Source organism: Manduca sexta, chromosome 10 (assembly GCF_014839805.1).
Source record: "Manduca sexta isolate Smith_Timp_Sample1 chromosome 10, JHU_Msex_v1.0, whole genome shotgun sequence".
Lineage (NCBI taxonomy): Eukaryota > Metazoa > Arthropoda > Insecta > Lepidoptera > Sphingidae > Manduca > Manduca sexta.
The window spans coordinates 1,937,318-1,954,462 of record NC_051124.1 but is presented as its reverse complement, the minus strand read 5'-3'; the positions used below and the strand labels follow the sequence as shown (position 1 = coordinate 1,954,462).

The 17,145-nt window shown below is 35.4% G+C and overlaps 1 protein-coding gene across 6 annotated transcripts in view; it reads left to right on the top strand.

Annotated features, from left to right (window-relative positions):
* The first annotated feature begins 9,129 nt into the window (after positions 1–9,129).
* Positions 9,130–17,145, top strand: part of LOC115441808 (phosphatidylinositol 3,4,5-trisphosphate 3-phosphatase and dual-specificity protein phosphatase PTEN) — a 69,829-nt gene continuing 61,813 nt past the window's right edge. For 2 of the 6 annotated variants that reach the window (XR_005112183.1, XM_037437309.1), the window contains exon 1: positions 9,130–9,794. Coding sequence is in view for 5 of the 6 variants with exons in the window: in XM_037437309.1 (XP_037293206.1) it covers positions 9,557–9,794 (238 nt within the window). In the remaining variant the exon portion in view is untranslated. The remainder of the gene's footprint in view (positions 9,795–17,145) is intronic. The other 4 variants (XM_030166716.2, XM_030166718.2, XM_037437310.1 and 1 more) reach the window with 4 other exon arrangements.

The window sequence follows — 17,145 nt, the reverse complement described above, 5'->3', positions numbered from 1 at the left end:
AACTAATTAGTTATAACATTTATTGGAAAGGACTTTAATTTTCTTCTGCGTGAACTTATGTTCACGTGTGTTAATTATGTATGTGCTTTAAACATTTACAATGAAATCTAATTGATTTGATAAAGTATTTACCTATTTGACTATTACGATTCAAGCTGTACTAGAGCAAAGTTGTTTATTTATATATTGGTAATTCTTGATCAAATTTCTTTAATGTTTTCAATAACAATTAATACGTATATAACAATAAGAAATACGTTTCGATGAAAGGGTCTTCGTCATAACTATTACCAAAGCATTGCGTATTCCTCTGATGTCACTCATGTTTACTCATAAACGTATTTAATGCAGCTCTGGTTAATTTAAAACTCACATTCATTGTTACAACACCAAATGAGTAAGTATAAAAATATTATTATTAAGGATTATCCTCCCGTTATTCTTTTTTTATTATGATAAACTAATTGATGGATACGCTTATTGGTGGTGTATAGAAAGCCATTAAAATTAAATTATCTTACCTTTCATCACATTTATAAATCGTATGTACCCCATATTCCATACACACTATTTAAATTAGTAGTTAAGTAAGTGATTGTTGATTTTAAGGATTACGGAAATAACTTGAATTATATGTGTCTTAAAATATTATTTAATATAGTTATGCCTACTTACCTTCTTATACAATTAAAAAATACCACCATCCCTAACAATACAATATTGGTACAAACTCTACATACCGAATAAACAACATATTATATCACTTTAACCTATTTTAAACTCAGATTGTTAATTTTTTCCACCAAATTTTGCAACTTCCATCTAATTCCCACACCAAATATAAATCGTTGTAATATTACCTCGTGATATTTTCCTATATGATACAAGCAAGCTGCACGACATTTCAATTATCATAGCATTATTAGAATGGTCGCGTTTTACGAACAATGACGTAAATAACTAATTAGCTTCATCGGTGCCTAAGAATCGTGTTTACAAATATAATATTTAAGTTTTTATTGAAATGTTATAACCGATATTTTTGAGGTCTTTAGTGACTTTATAATTCAAATCAAATATAACATCAAATACCTCTTGGCACAATCGACGGCTAGTATTTAATACCATTAGACCCTTTCAGATGATAAACATTAGCAAAACGCGGCGCTTAGGAACTAATTGTAGTAAATATTATACTTGGAATACTAAGATGCTAAGCCGATAAACAAAATTGTCAGTATTCATTCACAAGTCACGAATCGTGTGATCAATGACTTTCAAACAAGAGCGAGTGGCGTCAGTACACAGCGTAAGAATACGGCAAATGTTTCGTTCTAGATGAGTGATGCTAACTTTAGGTAAGGATTGAAGATGATGTATCAGTAATATCTTACGAGTAGCAATAGTGTGACGAGAGATGCTGACTCCACGGCCTACGACCACACAAGACAATCTGGGTTACTATTGATGTAACATTTCGTTTTATATATTTATAATGAGTTCCTAAGGTCTTGCTCGCGGCTTCGTCCGCATCAAAAGCATTTCCTGCTACAGCAAGCCCTAAACCAATTAAATGATCCATAGAGATATTAGTATGACACCAGCGACATCTGCTTAAAAATCGGATTAAGAATTCAAATATGTGATACGGGAACTAATTATGGTTATAAAAAGTACCCTATATTATGTTAATCCAGGTCATGGTCTATCCATGTGTATAAATGTGGTGATGTTTCTACTTCTTATGGCTGTAGCGCTTACCATCAGGCAAGCAGAATGCTCGTCTCATCATTCACTGTAAATAAAAAAAAAATCTATGCCAACTAGCCCCGCTTATCGCTCGTAGCTTGTCCGCTGCGTAATGGTCTACACAAAAGTGTTATCAACTCAACTAGATCATTATTAGGAAACATAAATTCATTGTGTTCAACATAATCGCTGGCCCCGAATGTTTAATACGCCACTGACCAGTGACAGATTGTGGAAATTAACAAAAGGGCCCTACTGTACGTATAACAGTAAAAAACAAATAAATTTTATGTTAGACAAACTATTCTTTGTTTAATAATACAAAGCATATGCTTTGTTTCGCAAGGTTAGCATAGACTCAGGGGCGGATCTAGAATTTGTGGGGCCCTGGGCTGAAACTACTTAGGGGCCTATCTAAGTACTCAACTAATAGCCATGTCAAAAAACTGTTTCTAGAATAATATATTATTATTATATACTTATTCTTTCAATAAATAATATTCATTTTTTATACCTTAAAAAAATATGAAAATCAGCATGAAAACATCCTTTTACACGTATTTACCCCCTTAACTCAATTCATAGAAATATGCAATTTTTTATCAATGTTTTTTTATGACATTATTACGTTAAAATATCGTCCGTAAACCTACTTTACAAACAACCATTTTTTAAATTCAAATTAACGCCTATTGTTTTTAGCGGGGTTTGGGGGTCCCTTGTAACCTCGGGGCCCTGGGCTGCAGCCCAAGCAGCCCTTAGGTAGATCCGGCCCTGCATAGACTCATAGCTACTCGTTATATTTTAATAAAATAAAAAATAACATGTGCTCTGTGCACACTGCGTAATTGTTTCGGAAATTATTATATTGTAATTTATCACTTACGCAAGACTGTAATCTGTATTCTTAAATGTTAATTTCTTACTGCCATATTTGGAGCGTGAGCATTTAAATGGTCACATGACCGTGTATTTATACTTAATTAAAATTATGTTTATAATGTAAACATTGAAAAATATTTTAATATTTAAAAATAAAAACACCTGGCTGTTGTAATGTAGTTCCTTAAATTTTACGTAGGTGTTCCGTCCATCTGTCGAATGCCGTTGCCGAGCCATTCATTCAGCCAGCTGCTCGCAAACGACTTTAACTGACAGCCATAATAAACGGTAAAGCATCAATTGCCTGCTTCATATACGTATTTACATGTTTATTTTGTAAAGAAATTAATGTTGCATTTGCGTAGACGGTAATTCAGACGTTGATGTAGTGCTTCAGGCTAACGTGATAGAGCTCTCTAAAGGTCTCGTATTTGTTGGAAAAGTGATTAGACCTTTCCGACAGTCTCACCTGTTGTTTAATCGCAAAAAAGTTCCATGTTAATACAAATGCAGAACAGTCGACAGTCCTACCTAAGTACGCGTGGATGTAGAAAAAAATTAAGTTCTTAAAATAATGGAAGATTTGGTTCTGTGGTGGATATTAAATTAAATTTTATATGTAAGTAAGTAATTTCCAAGCCACCAAGCCTGGCTAACAAAATCAAGAGGCATAGACGTGCGAAATATATAAAAATACCTGCATTTCGGTGCACGCACTTATCTTAAATCAAGCAATTTCGGTAGGTACGTAGCGCATTTCAGCAGCGGCCGGTTCAAGACATATCTTATCAAACCATCCGTCTGCCTGAGGAGCGCTTATCAATGCGATGGTAATGTGGTCTGAACCTTCAGATAACGAGTGATAACGCGCGCAGCCGCCGTTCATTGCGGAATACATTACAATAATGAATGCGAAATCATCGGGCTGCAATTTTCAACAATGGTTTGAAATTACTGGGTTTGGTCTTTTTATATCAGTTTATTTTTACACAACGCTCGCAGCACGGAAAGTTGATGAGACAGAAATGGTCTCTAATGAAGGCCATGTTCCAGCAAGCACAGCATTGGACGTTCAGATCCAAAGTGGACAGACAACCTGATAAAGTTCGCAGTCGCTAGATAGGCCGTCTCCAACAGGTCGATCTGGAAAACTTTTGATAATCTGTAGGTATATCTGAGGTCACAGGCATAGGCAAGCGAGGGCTGGGGAGCCGCTACCTCTCCCCTGTACCCTAGCTACTGCACAATTAAGTACTTTTGTATTTTATACTTGTGTTAAGTTAAGTATTGAGATTACTTACTGGCCACGAATTTGTCTCAGACTAATCTTGTCATATCTTTATCCAATAACAGAACATTGGAAATGCTGGTAGAAGAAAACAAACAGCTAGGAATTATGAAAGATAAGAATCAACCACATGCCAACCAATAAAGCACTTTTAATAAGTACATTATGCTATCTTTCATTTCAATCAGTTTCAGTCAGATAATGCCTATGATTAAGCCAAATTAAAAACCACAAGATCGATTAGCTAATTGTCATATCGCCAATTAAAATACACTGACTAGCAACAAGGCTCACGTGGAAAATATGATGACTTGCAGGTTTCAGTGAGAATGGCAAAGGAAAACTGTAAAGTTTCAAAGTTTCGGCGTGACAAGGAACGTTGCGGCCCGTTGCCAGGTGGTAACTGAGTAAGTTTATTAATATACAGGCGGTTGTGTTTTATGACTGTACTGTTACGCGGGCAAACCCGCGTGTAGCTTTTTTCAGAATAGGTGCCACTGTGCAATTTTAGGGGTCAAAGAGGTCTGTTTCATATTAATTTGTGTACGAAATATCCTAAAACTTTGTCCATTCAAAAATTCCACCATAATTACATTTCTAAAGGAGTAAGATATTAGAAAGAAAAATTATGTAATGACAGGCCTTTTGCGTTGAAACCAAGACGCTAAAAAATGATCTGTAAAAGGCACAGCTCCAGCACAGTTCTACGCATTTTTCGCGTCATGACAGCTTGTACATACGTAGGTACTATAGAACCTAGAACCTAGTTATAGGTGCTGTAAGGTATAATAAACATCTTATTTATACCAACTTAGTTTTGTGATATGTTTTGTCTTACCGTGTGCTCCGACCTTCTCTACTAATACAAAGCATTAGGTCTTTTGTTCATCTATCAGTTAGGGCCTTGTATAGCTTGGTATTCATATAATACATATAGTAAATTGTAACGGGTCGATATCTGTTCATTACATATCTATATTGAAGAAAAACTAATATGAGGTCTTTATGAAAGTAACTGAAGCCAAAACATATTTTAGAACTTTTGTCGGTCTATATGTTTGTAAACACATCACGTAAAAACGACTCTATGGAATGAAACGCAGTTTTGACTGATGTAAAGCGGGAGACCTAACTTAAATATAGGTTCTATTTTATACGGGGAAATAAAAATGGGACTCTTATCCCATGAAAACTAATTCCCGCGAGCGGATCCGCAAGCAAAACCTATTATAGAATATTTTCAATCTCAAGCATGCACGTAGGTACGTAGTAGATAATAATTCCGTGGAACTTCCTCGCAATATATCCTTCACTACTTAAGGTGGTAGCTCAAGGTCCATTTTCATACATTTTGTTTCGGCTTTAATCTGGGTAACTAAACAAGTATTGGCAAGTAAAGAATTTAAATTCACGTCTAGTTAGTGATTAGTTCTCGCAGTTGAAGAAAAACGTAAAATAATTAATAATCATGGATATTTCGGCCTTTAAAATTTAATATGACGAAATTTTAAAGGCAGAAATATCCATGATTATTAATTATTTTTACGTTTTTCTTTCAACTGCGAGAACTAATCACTAACTAGACGTGAATTTAAATTCTTTACTTGCCAATACTTGTTTAGTTACCCAGATTAAAGCCGAAACAAAATGTATGAAAATGGACCTTGAGCTACCACCTTAAAGTAAACCATTATTAACAATGAACACACAGCAAGCTAGTTGGATAAACATCAACAGAAACCTAGCGCCTCGAAGTCTCCTCGCGCCGGCTAGCAACCGTCTATTTTAACATCGGGTAAACACAATATTTACAATCGCCTGATAGTTGTTATCGTAGTGTAAACTTTAAAGTCATACCCGATATACGCTAGATTAATAATAGTAAAATACATTATTGTTTAGGCGTGTATATTTTTATGAATATTACATATTATAAACTTTATCGTGAAAGGATTACTAGTTTAGAAAGTTTGATAAGATTAAAACAATCGCAATTAGCAATTGTAGAAATGGCACAGCCTACTACCTACCTCTTTTTTCTGATTATAATCAGCGCCATCTGTTAATAAAAATATAATCAATCTATCTCTTATAGATATGGATAATATGATTAAGGATAAGATTTCATGGATCGTTCCTTTGCATAGCGAGATTCCATTACAAAGTCGTTGAAGGACATTTGACAGTGCCTATAGAGTATCAAGAATTTTCCTAGAACCATTATCTCACAGCTAAAATACGATCCAAACAAAAATCAAATTAAAAGTATATCTATTTTCAAAAATATTTTCTTCGCACTTTACTCAGCTATCAACTATTTCAAGACATTTGTGAAGTAACAATCTTGCATTGGTTAAAATGTCTGCCTTCCACTCGCCTTGAGTGCTTTATCTAGGTACTCCTATTGTTAGTCATTTCATTGAGTGAATTGTTGACCTAGCACGTGTATCTCATTCATATAACAGGGATACCTATTTAAATAATCATTTTCTCGAGACTTGAAGCAACAACGTAAATCATACTTTAGAATGAAGGAAGCTTTGGCGACCTAGTGATTCCTTATTTAAAAGCCACGTGCCTAACAACAGATTTGAACAAACACACCCGGTAATTAAATCATTTTCGTTATCATAAGCTAGGTATCCGAGGAAGTGTCCGATTGAATCGGTTCATAAGGCCGGATTGAGGACGATATTTGTGGGGTAATTAAAAGGAGAGACGTTATTAGCCATTGGGCTAAAAGATTTAAGGATTGCGAAAGGAATGGTAGAACTCCGGTGGTACTTATTACTAACTTTACAAAATAAGGTCGTTATAATAGCAACCATCGCAACGTGACGCCATCTTTTGACGACGGTGCTAAACAGGTAATGCCGCTTGTGAAGATCAAAGATGTGCAAAAGTTTCCAGAAGATTTATAATGACTGACTGAGACTAAATGGATAAATAATAAGTTTAAATCGACATCAATTATCAAAATAACACTTTATGAAATTAATTTTAAATTACCCTAATTGTAATCCTCAGTTGTAATATTTGCAATGGGACTCATAAACTACCGGGCCGGTTCCTAAGTCCGTCTGTTTGACGTAACGTTGCAATCATTTGTTCCTCACCGCGAAGGCCACCGTTAATTATCATTGCCATTGTGATTCATCTGTCACCACGCATTTATCGACGGATGGTAGCTGCGACCACCACCTGGTGAGCTTACATCTTAATAATCTCTACTCGTAGTCCAAAAATGCTATTACGAGGTTATGTTCAATTTAGGAAAAACCAAAATAGAACATTGTTCTTGGATAGATGTAATTTTTTAAGGTTCAAAAGTATGTATGTAAGTACCTAAAAAGACAAGTTCACAGCGTTTTCTGAATCACTTATGAGTCGTATGTTTTAAAATATATACATATCTATCTTAATATTATTTTCATATTAGGTATTTTCTGACTAATAAATATTTTTAATTTCTAATTACCTACAATTTATTAAAATATAAATATTTTCTCCAAAAACCCAAGGTAAACGAAATAAAATCACAAAATAAAACCTCCGAATGATTCATGTAAACTTTATTGACGTTTACACGCTCATAGTACATTAACACGAGTAGCAGCCCTAGTGTACAGTGCGCGGGCCGTGCATCGACCACGGCCCGCGAGCCGGGTGGCAACTGGCAACAAGCCGTCTACACGCCACCAATTATCTACTGCACCATAATCGATACAGCAAATCTGTATATTACTATGTGGGTGTGGTCACCACTATAAATATTTGAAATTAGGTAATGCATAATATTACGGAATAAACACCTTAACGTTCCTACAGTTTTACTTTATAAAAACAGTACTTGAACCGAACCTGTTGTGTGAGTTCTTTGTAAAGGTCCTAAACTAACATTTGTATGGGCCCATTTGATTTTTTAATTTTAGAGTTGCGCTCGATAGAGTTATAGTGTCCACTCATTGTCCTGGTGGGGGAGAAGAAATAAATCTTACCCTGGGCTTAGCTAAGTCAAGCTTATTCCGGCTTTTTTGGCCAGTAATTGCAATGTAGGATTTATTTATTCCTTTCTATACTTATATTCTTAAATACCTAATATAAATATCAGTATACATTATTACTTTATACTTACCTACTACTACTCATAATATGGTCATACTCAATAAAAAAATTGTTAGGTAATTTTTTTAACTTCGTGTCCAAATTTTGGAATATTACTTATGAGTAGAATTTTAATTTCCGGATCTATACAAGTTTACGTGTGGTATAACAATTTATGCAGCCATATTAATGAGGCAAAGATAGGTATACATACGGTATGCTATAGGTACTTATTGTGAAAATGATTATAAAGTGAAGTACCCAGTCTAGCCAATCAAGCATGAGATTTGCGATGTTTGCCATATATTATTTGCATAACTGCGGATTGAATAAACGTACTATGTAAATCATTGGTCACTATTATTATTAATTATTCCTCGTGTTGCATACAAACAGTAAATATTCTTGGAATGTATTGGATTTTATGCAGAATGCTATATCATATTGACTTTCTTAGAATTAACACTTCGAACAGATTATTAGGTCGATGTTTATTTGTATACTTAACACAATAATTTACATGCAACGCTATTCATCAATCACGGGAAGTAAAAGAGAAAACTTTCATCAAAAGTTATAGATATCAAAATTTATGATATTGAGTATCGAACATCCTAATGTAAATATAAACTTATTTATCTTATAGTTAATTTCGATGCAGTTTGGGGACTAAAATCTTCCGTATATTAAAATATTATTATTATTTGATATAAGTACTATTATAACAGATGGTGTTTACTACAATAATAAATTAAAAACGCCGTAAAATTTAGAATTTTGGCGCGCAAGTTACATAAACCATGGCGTAAAACATTCTTCACTCTAGTAATTGAAAACAGCGCCCTCTACAATAAAGAACTAATAATAGTATCCAAAACGACAAAAGCATAAATAATGATTACTGTTGTAGGAAATATAAATAATATTTAAAATAACCTATTTTATAAACCTACTAATTAACTTTTTTAAATATTCTAAATAATGAACGATTTAAAAATATTACTGTCTTGTAAAATTTAAAAATGGCGGCAACCCTTACATTGTCTTCAACGCCACCTGGCGTCACAATACGGATAATGTAATGAACAAAGAGAGCTAGCTAGCGAACCACCACCAGAAAATAAGGTTGTGTTGCATCTCTGTTACACTCGTACTCTACAACGCGGCGGGACAGAGATGGAGAATAGTCATCGGCCGTCAGCAGAACCATCTTTATTTCTTGTGCAACTGTTTCTCCTCGGCCGTGTTCTAGTGCAGTGCAAACGCAGGATGGACGCCATTCGCGCGAGATAATTTTTTGTTCGCTCGTGAAGCGGAGTGGAAAGCGTTCGCGATCGGGCGTGAAGCTATGCTGATACAGTGAGTGTGGTGCGCGGTGGTGCTGTGGTTTCGATCCGGCGGCGGCGTGGAGGTCGGTGCGGGTCTGCGGCGGCGGAGCGGATGGCGGGCGCGAGCTGAGCGCCCGGGGGCACCGCTCGCGCTCCGCCGCCGGCCCGATGAGCGGGGCACGTTCCGTGCGGCGGAGGTTATTTTATGGGTGTTTGCGTGAGCTGTCGGCGCCGCGAGAGGAAGGCACCGGAGAAGAGGTCGGTGCCAGGAGCGGGCGGGCCCGCTAAGGGCGCGGCGGCAGAACTGCTGCCGCGGCGCGTCAACCGTCTCACAGCCATGGCCAACTCCATGTCAAACATCAAGATGACCAACCCCATCAAGGGCATAGTCAGCAAGCGCCGGATACGCTACACGAAGCACGGTTTTAACCTGGACTTAGCCTGTATCCTTTTGTGAAGTGCGTGCTTTTATGTGCTGGTGCCGTGGCCCAAGCCCGGCGCCAGGCGCCAGATCGATGTTGGATCGGGTGAGTCCCACCGAGGCCGTTGCTGCCGGTCATGAGCCCCTTTTGTGTTCGGTGTCGCGTACGTAAAATAAACCCACAAGCTCACTTAAAATCTACTCTAAAGCAAGCCTGACCATTATTTCTTTTCTGTCAAGGGCGCTCAATTCATAACCTATAAATCGCGTCCATAAAACTGCGCCGATATGTTTCAAATATTTCAGGTTATATTCGGGCTGGTGGACGCTCGAAAACGTTCATTTGCATCGAAACTTATAGTTGTGCCCGTCCAAAAAAGTCATCCGACGGGTCTTATTAGGGTTACAAGGTCTCGAGCGAGACGCACGAAGTTCTCAAACGAACCCAAATAAGGTCGTAAAGAGTCGAAAAAGCCATATAAAAATAATGAAATGTGTGTATAATGCGCGTGTAATAAAAAAAACGCGATCGCTACCTGTGCGTATGTACGATTATAGTGTTGAAATCTGGCATGGCAACAAGCCACATAACCTATAACGTTGTATACATAGGCTTATGTGGTGCGGAGTGTTGCTGTTGCCACTATGTACATAGTAACTATCTGATAATGGAGTGGTTTACGTTAGAATGTATAATTTGTGCGCGTCCAAGTCGCGATCGCTGTGGTCGCCAGTGAAGGACCCATTTATGTGCGCGTAGCTAGCACAGCTTTATCTGTAGCGGCTCACTGTTATAGTATGAATGACCTTCATTCAAACATGTGCCATTAGGATAGTATTTACTTTGTACATGCGTATTATATCACATTTTTATTGACTTTTGAAACTGATCATCAAAATGTGGTGATTTTGGAGTAATATTTATTCATATTTCTATAACTATTTATCAGCAGGCTTGTCAAAGTATGTCTCAATATCACATCATGCTTTACTTACAAAATTAGAAACTGGATTAAATAAAAAAAAATTGTGCCTCTGTTTCTTTCAATGTCAAGTTATAGAGTGAAGAATAAAATGGATGCCATATTGAGCACCTTTTTTAATTTCGACATACTGATAGACTATTACAAGTTGAGCTTTCTTTCAACAGAAGTAACATCATATTAAAATACCATTATAATTTTAAAAAAAATTATGTCTTGAAAAATTCAGTTGCAAAATTAAAAGCACATATCATGAAGCAAAAATCATAACAATGTTAAGCTAAATGGTTTCCTTATGCCCTTGGAACTCAATGGGTTTGTCATTTTAATGCATTTTAAATATCAGCCCAAAAACAATAACTAAAAGATGTAAAATATCTAATCACCATTGCAAGCTTGTTGGTTTTTTATTTGAAGTGATCACAAGTTTTCAGTATCATTGTGAATACTAAATCCATAATAACTTGAGTTACCCATTGTTTTAAAATTATTGTATGTTGATATTAACCTACATTTCATACCATATGTAGTATTATCTAAATGTTAGAAAGATTATTCAAAATATATTTATATCCAATGTGTTATATCTGACACATATGGGGTGATGAGATATGCCTATAATGTTCCCTTGTGGTATATTTACCTGTTTATTCATTAAATGTGTCATATATATTTTGAGGACGATATAAAGGTAATGTCCTGAGCAACTATGTATTTGGGGAGATGTCAGTTTGTTTTAAAAGATTAATGATATGCCAAGTAATATTTATTACTGTTTGTACATAAGAAGTTATGCATATAACAGGCCAATCTATAAGTAGTAGATCCTTTAGGAATGATCTTTTTCTAGTTTCCTGTTCTAGGATGAATCTAACCCCCACCTGATATTTGTTGACATAATGTGTTTAATGTAATAAAAATAAAAAAAATGTGATTAAAACATATAGTAAAACACATTATCAGCATATTAATTTTCATATGCACTAGGCAATATCGGTGTTCGCGGAGGTTGTTCAACCTATGTGGTTAAAATAGGTTTTTATATCAAACATCCTATCAGGCAGATTGTGTTAATTTTCTTTTTATTGCATTTGTTCATAATATTATAATGTTTATGTAGGTATTTATTTGTATGGGTACTTTTATTCTGTTTATATCTTTTGGTATAGTGTTATAGGTTTTGTATTATATTAAATAGAAATCACTTATAGATACAATAACAATTTTGTACTTGTCACAATGTTGGGTTCAGACATTGTCGGACATAGTAAGAAGTGGAGTATTATTTTATTTCCCAATATGGCTTGATTTGGCTTAGTATGCACATATTTTCATCACATTTTTTTTGTATTAAAATTAATATGTTTGTTTAAGTAATCAATGATTAGTTTATAGTAAATTTGGTGTATACTATTGTAGTAGAAACCCAGTAAATGAATCATCATTCTACTGCTGAACATAGGACTTCTGTAAAGATAAATATATTATAAAATATTCTTCTATTTTCCTTCACTGATACAAGAAGTTCCAACCATATTGCACACATTTTATTTAATTCAACATTTAATTTAACTTGATAATTTTGCATTTGGTTTTGACTGAATTGGAATGAGGAAGCTCCAATGACTGAAAATTTAATTTTCCTTTTAAATATATTTATTTTATGTATTCTATTCTACACAGGAAATGTGTGTCGTAACAAAATTCCTATGAAATTTAACCTTTATGGGAAACAACCAATTAGTGTTTATTTAGTCAATGTATATTTATCAATATTAAAACTTCATATTATAATAAGTATGAATAAGCAATTAAGAGAGCCATCATAACAATTCCAACATACAGGTAATAGTGATATCTCAACCATTGATAAGTCATCATTAAGTTGCTAATGTCGGATCAAATATAATAGCCCTGAATATGTATTTGATTTATAATAATTAATTTTCTATATGACTACTTTCTGTATAATAACAAACAAGGACAAGCTCAGGTCTCAACATACTCACTGTCAAAACATAATTCAATATAATTATCGTATGACAACTACTTACACCAGATCGTAATTGATGATAAGCAGAGCAGTAAGGCCATATATTTTGGGTAAATTGACCTTTTTATTACTACCTCATATAACTTGATTGTTAAATTTAAAACTCTTCATTGCATATGTTAATTTTAAAAGTGCTTAAATTTGTGCTATATGCATTATAATAGAATTGTATATATTTATTTAAATGTGCATTGCAAACTGACCTCACTGTACCTGATGATAAGTGGAGTAGGGTTCAGTATTCCAATAGAGAATATTTTTGACCTAAAAATTCAAGAATGTCTAGACTGACTGTTGCTTGGTGGCATACAGATAATGTGGTGGCAATTATGTTGAGAGCCTCTCACATACAACACCGCTAATGAGTAGTTAAATGTAGTATATACTTCTAAAATACTTGCTAAGCTAGACTAACTAAACTGTATTTGGTAGTGGACAGTTTTTATCTACGCAATGTAATATTATAACTAAATCATAGATACTCCGTATCTAACATGAAATATAAAAAAAAAACGAGCGATGCGAGGAATGTGCAATAAAACGTAAATTTATATATATTAATATGTCTATCATTCGAAATATCGTTTAATTTGCTATGCCATACCTGATAGTAAGCTTGAAAATATGTCAAGTTCAAGGACGATTCGCTAGACTTATGGCGGCCTGTCTGACAGGATGTATACTGACTAATCCCGGAACGCTGCTCGACGGGACGAGACCTTGAGGCGGATTTTTCGCCATATGTAAGGTATCGCTATCCGGTGTTCGGTCAGGTGCGAAATATATCAGATATCCTACAGCAAAAAAAAACTAGTGGTAGGTCTCGAATGCGTAGCTTTTTGGGTACCTTCGCAACGTCTATCTATGCTACTATGCAGCCTTGTGCTCTAAGATGCCCCGGTTTGAAGGATATTGTGGCCAGTGTATTAACGTCTCATGTCTCAAGGTGGCGAGCGCAGTGCATTGCTAATGGCCGAAATCTGCTGGGAGACATTATCAATGTCACGCGAAGTTCTATGTGATACTACTACCGTTCATGAGCAGTCATGCTCACCGCGTCTATATAAAAAAAATATTTTAGTATAGCAAAATCAAACAATTATTCCCACAATACACCGATGCGTTGCATCATGTGTCCATTAAGTATATTTGTCATCAGTGGTTCATTCATGCATTGCGTGTCGGGTCTAATGGTAAGTGTTAGATTTATCAAGGCACATGTAAAGCCTATCATTTGTCTAACAATGTTTAGTATTTGACAACTATTCTCGTCTGCCAGATTCTATGGTCGTTACCATCGTTGTTTTTTTATAAACGGACACGCCAATGTGACCCCACTGCACCTGATGTGGAGTGGGGTCCAATATAATGTCGACTGACGAGAGGTGATTACCCCTCGACAGTCGACACCATTATGCCGGCCTGTTGGAGCCGGATATACACAGGCTGATCCCGCAAAGAAACAAACTTACGTGGACGACTATGGCGGGTTTTAACACCTTGTGTACGGTGGTCGCTACCCGGGCAGATATAAAATATATCCCACCACCAGTAAATTAACCGTTCTGTCTAGCCAGCAATGTTATGTACCTATATCTAGCCTATAGCTAGTGTAATTCTTGAGCAATAATACTTATGATGTCTCTGGCTATTATAACGAAATGTCATGCAATACTTTGTAATTCGACATTCAAAATAGTAGTTTAAGGTCAGTTGTGGAGCTTACCTCACAAGCTGCACGCCTTGTCTAAGGACTATGTATTTAAGAAACGAAAAAGAAACATCGACTGGTGGTAACTGGTAGGGATTAACCATTACCAGTAAACAGCCACAAAAGTGAAAAATCGTAGATGCAGTCCTCCAGGCTTTCAGGAAAGAATAGGGTCCGAGAAGACTTTCTGAAAATTCGTAATAAATATATTGAAAAACAATTAATGAAAATAGTGATGTAATATTTTTGACATCGACAATGTATTTCTTGCAATTGTCCGAACTATACGAGCGATTTCACTATTGTCTATATTCGTCTATGATTGTGACCGCTTACTATGTTTATATCGTGGTTATTCAATTGTAATGTTAGTTTATTTCCAAGAATGTTTGACATCGGGTCGGCCTCTGGTTTTAACCGATTACGTAAACCACATGACATTCAAAAAATCATTCTTTTGTTACTGATTAATAATAAAAAAAATATTAAGACCTACTGTCTAGCCAGTTTATATAGTATATGTCGGTATACGTGTAAATGCGTTACCTGATAATTATGGTAGAGGAAGGGCGGGGGAAGAGGAGGTTGGTCATCTGGAAATCTTACTAGCCATACCACAGGAAACCACAGAACATAAAGTTGTTATTTTACGGATAATTTTTTTGTTAACGAAATGAAAATTTCGTTTTTTATCTTGTACACATTTTTGGTTTCAGAAATAGTCAACGAAGTGGTATCTATTGATATGGACTCGATACCACCGCTTTTGTTTTTTTTTAATAAATAAAAATCTGATTCATATTTTTCCATTCACAGCCTGCCGTTAGCAACTATTTTTCTATCATATCTATTTTTTCTATTTGAGTACAAACGTTTTTATCTATTTAGATATTATCTTACATCCTACACGATTCATGAAAGCCTATTGCGGTTCGGTGTTCATATATAATTTTACACGTGGTTTGAGTTAATGCAGTCGATCGTTCATTAACGTTCAACATGTTTAGCAAGTTGAAACACGCGCGACATTGTTGAATGTTGCGTACGTAATTTACTTGTACAGTTGACTTGCATCGCCAAACGTTGTTCAACGTGTTGCGATCATTAGTCCTAAATATAAATTATTAGATCAATAAAGAAATTTAAGTATTTTCCTTGTTTTTATTGCTTTGTATGACGAGAAGAGTTTGCCGTCCGCCTGATGGTAAGCGATACGACCGCCCATGAACAGTAGGAATACCATCCAACAGCTTGAATTACAAAGTATTGTTTGGTATTCGACTGCACTCGCTATCCTGAGACATGAGACTTTAAGTCTTATAATTAAGTAGTTACACTGGCTTCAACGGTTTCCTCTTAAAAATTCATATCGTACCAATCAATTGTTCAATCAATGTAGTATCTGCAACTACAGAACGCGAATTTACTAGAACAGGTTAGAGGATTAGGTGTTCTACCAGTCTAGGCGGGACTTAATACAATATTAAAAAATAGTAGCCCTTGATTAACTTCAACTTGATTCCTCACATTAATATGTATTCACTATAAGTATAAGTTGTACTGACAAAATATTCAGTGTAATAAGTATGCGTATCATAATTGATCATTAATTGTTCATGACTTGAGTTTCGAATATCTAAAGACTAGGAATAAGTACACCTAATCTCAAATTGATCCTATATAACCCATCTTTACAATGTCAATATGAAAATTCAAAGCGTAAAGATGTACGTAAAAAATCGCGTAACGCTCCGAACAATCCATAACTGAACGACCTTCGCGCCGCGCGCCGGCTAGCAACAGCTTAGCTCTCAATTGATTCTAAAAGGTATCATTAAACCGATCTTAATTTAGAAGTTACCTTGTGTGCTCAGCTTTATAAAAAAACGTGTCAAGCGTGTGTAATGCGCTTCTCGTGGGTTCCGTCAACGTAATTTGTTATTTTCGGTGCCACGTGTAGTTTTTATACGTTCATTATGATATCTTTGGACTTCCTGAATCTATGTTCCTGTATTTGCGGATTTCATGTTTCAATTCAATGCGCTGTTAAATTAGAAATATTTGTTGTTTATAAATTAAATCGTGTTATCTAGGTCACTTTGTAGTATTGTCGATGATTACTTCGTCCTTCATTCAGAGCTTAATCAACGCCGATGCGATTTTTACAAATGGTAATTGAAACTTATTTATATCTTCTGCCTTGTGACAAACCACTTTAGTCCTTGAGTCTACCTTCTTACTGACCGTTTCCACTTTTTCCGGTCTCCAGCATCCTTTATAGTAGTCAGACTCCCGTGGATTCTCCAATCATATCAAGCCAGTGTTCTGATAAATATACAGGATACGTCAATAGCTATTTTCGTTAGTTGTTACCAAGGGATATATCTGTTGGTTGGACGAGTAACGTCGCGTGCAGGAAGCTATTTATAAACATGCCCAAATTATAGTTTCGCGTAATGATTTTTTTATTATCCGCAGCCATTATATCGTTAAAATTCTTAACAATTAGCCGTAAATCCACTATTGTAGTTTTGATTTTTGAAGAATTTGTACTTATTTTTACTATATATTTCCATAATACGTATTAAGTAAGTATAAAGATACTAGATGTCTACTAGCTAGTAAT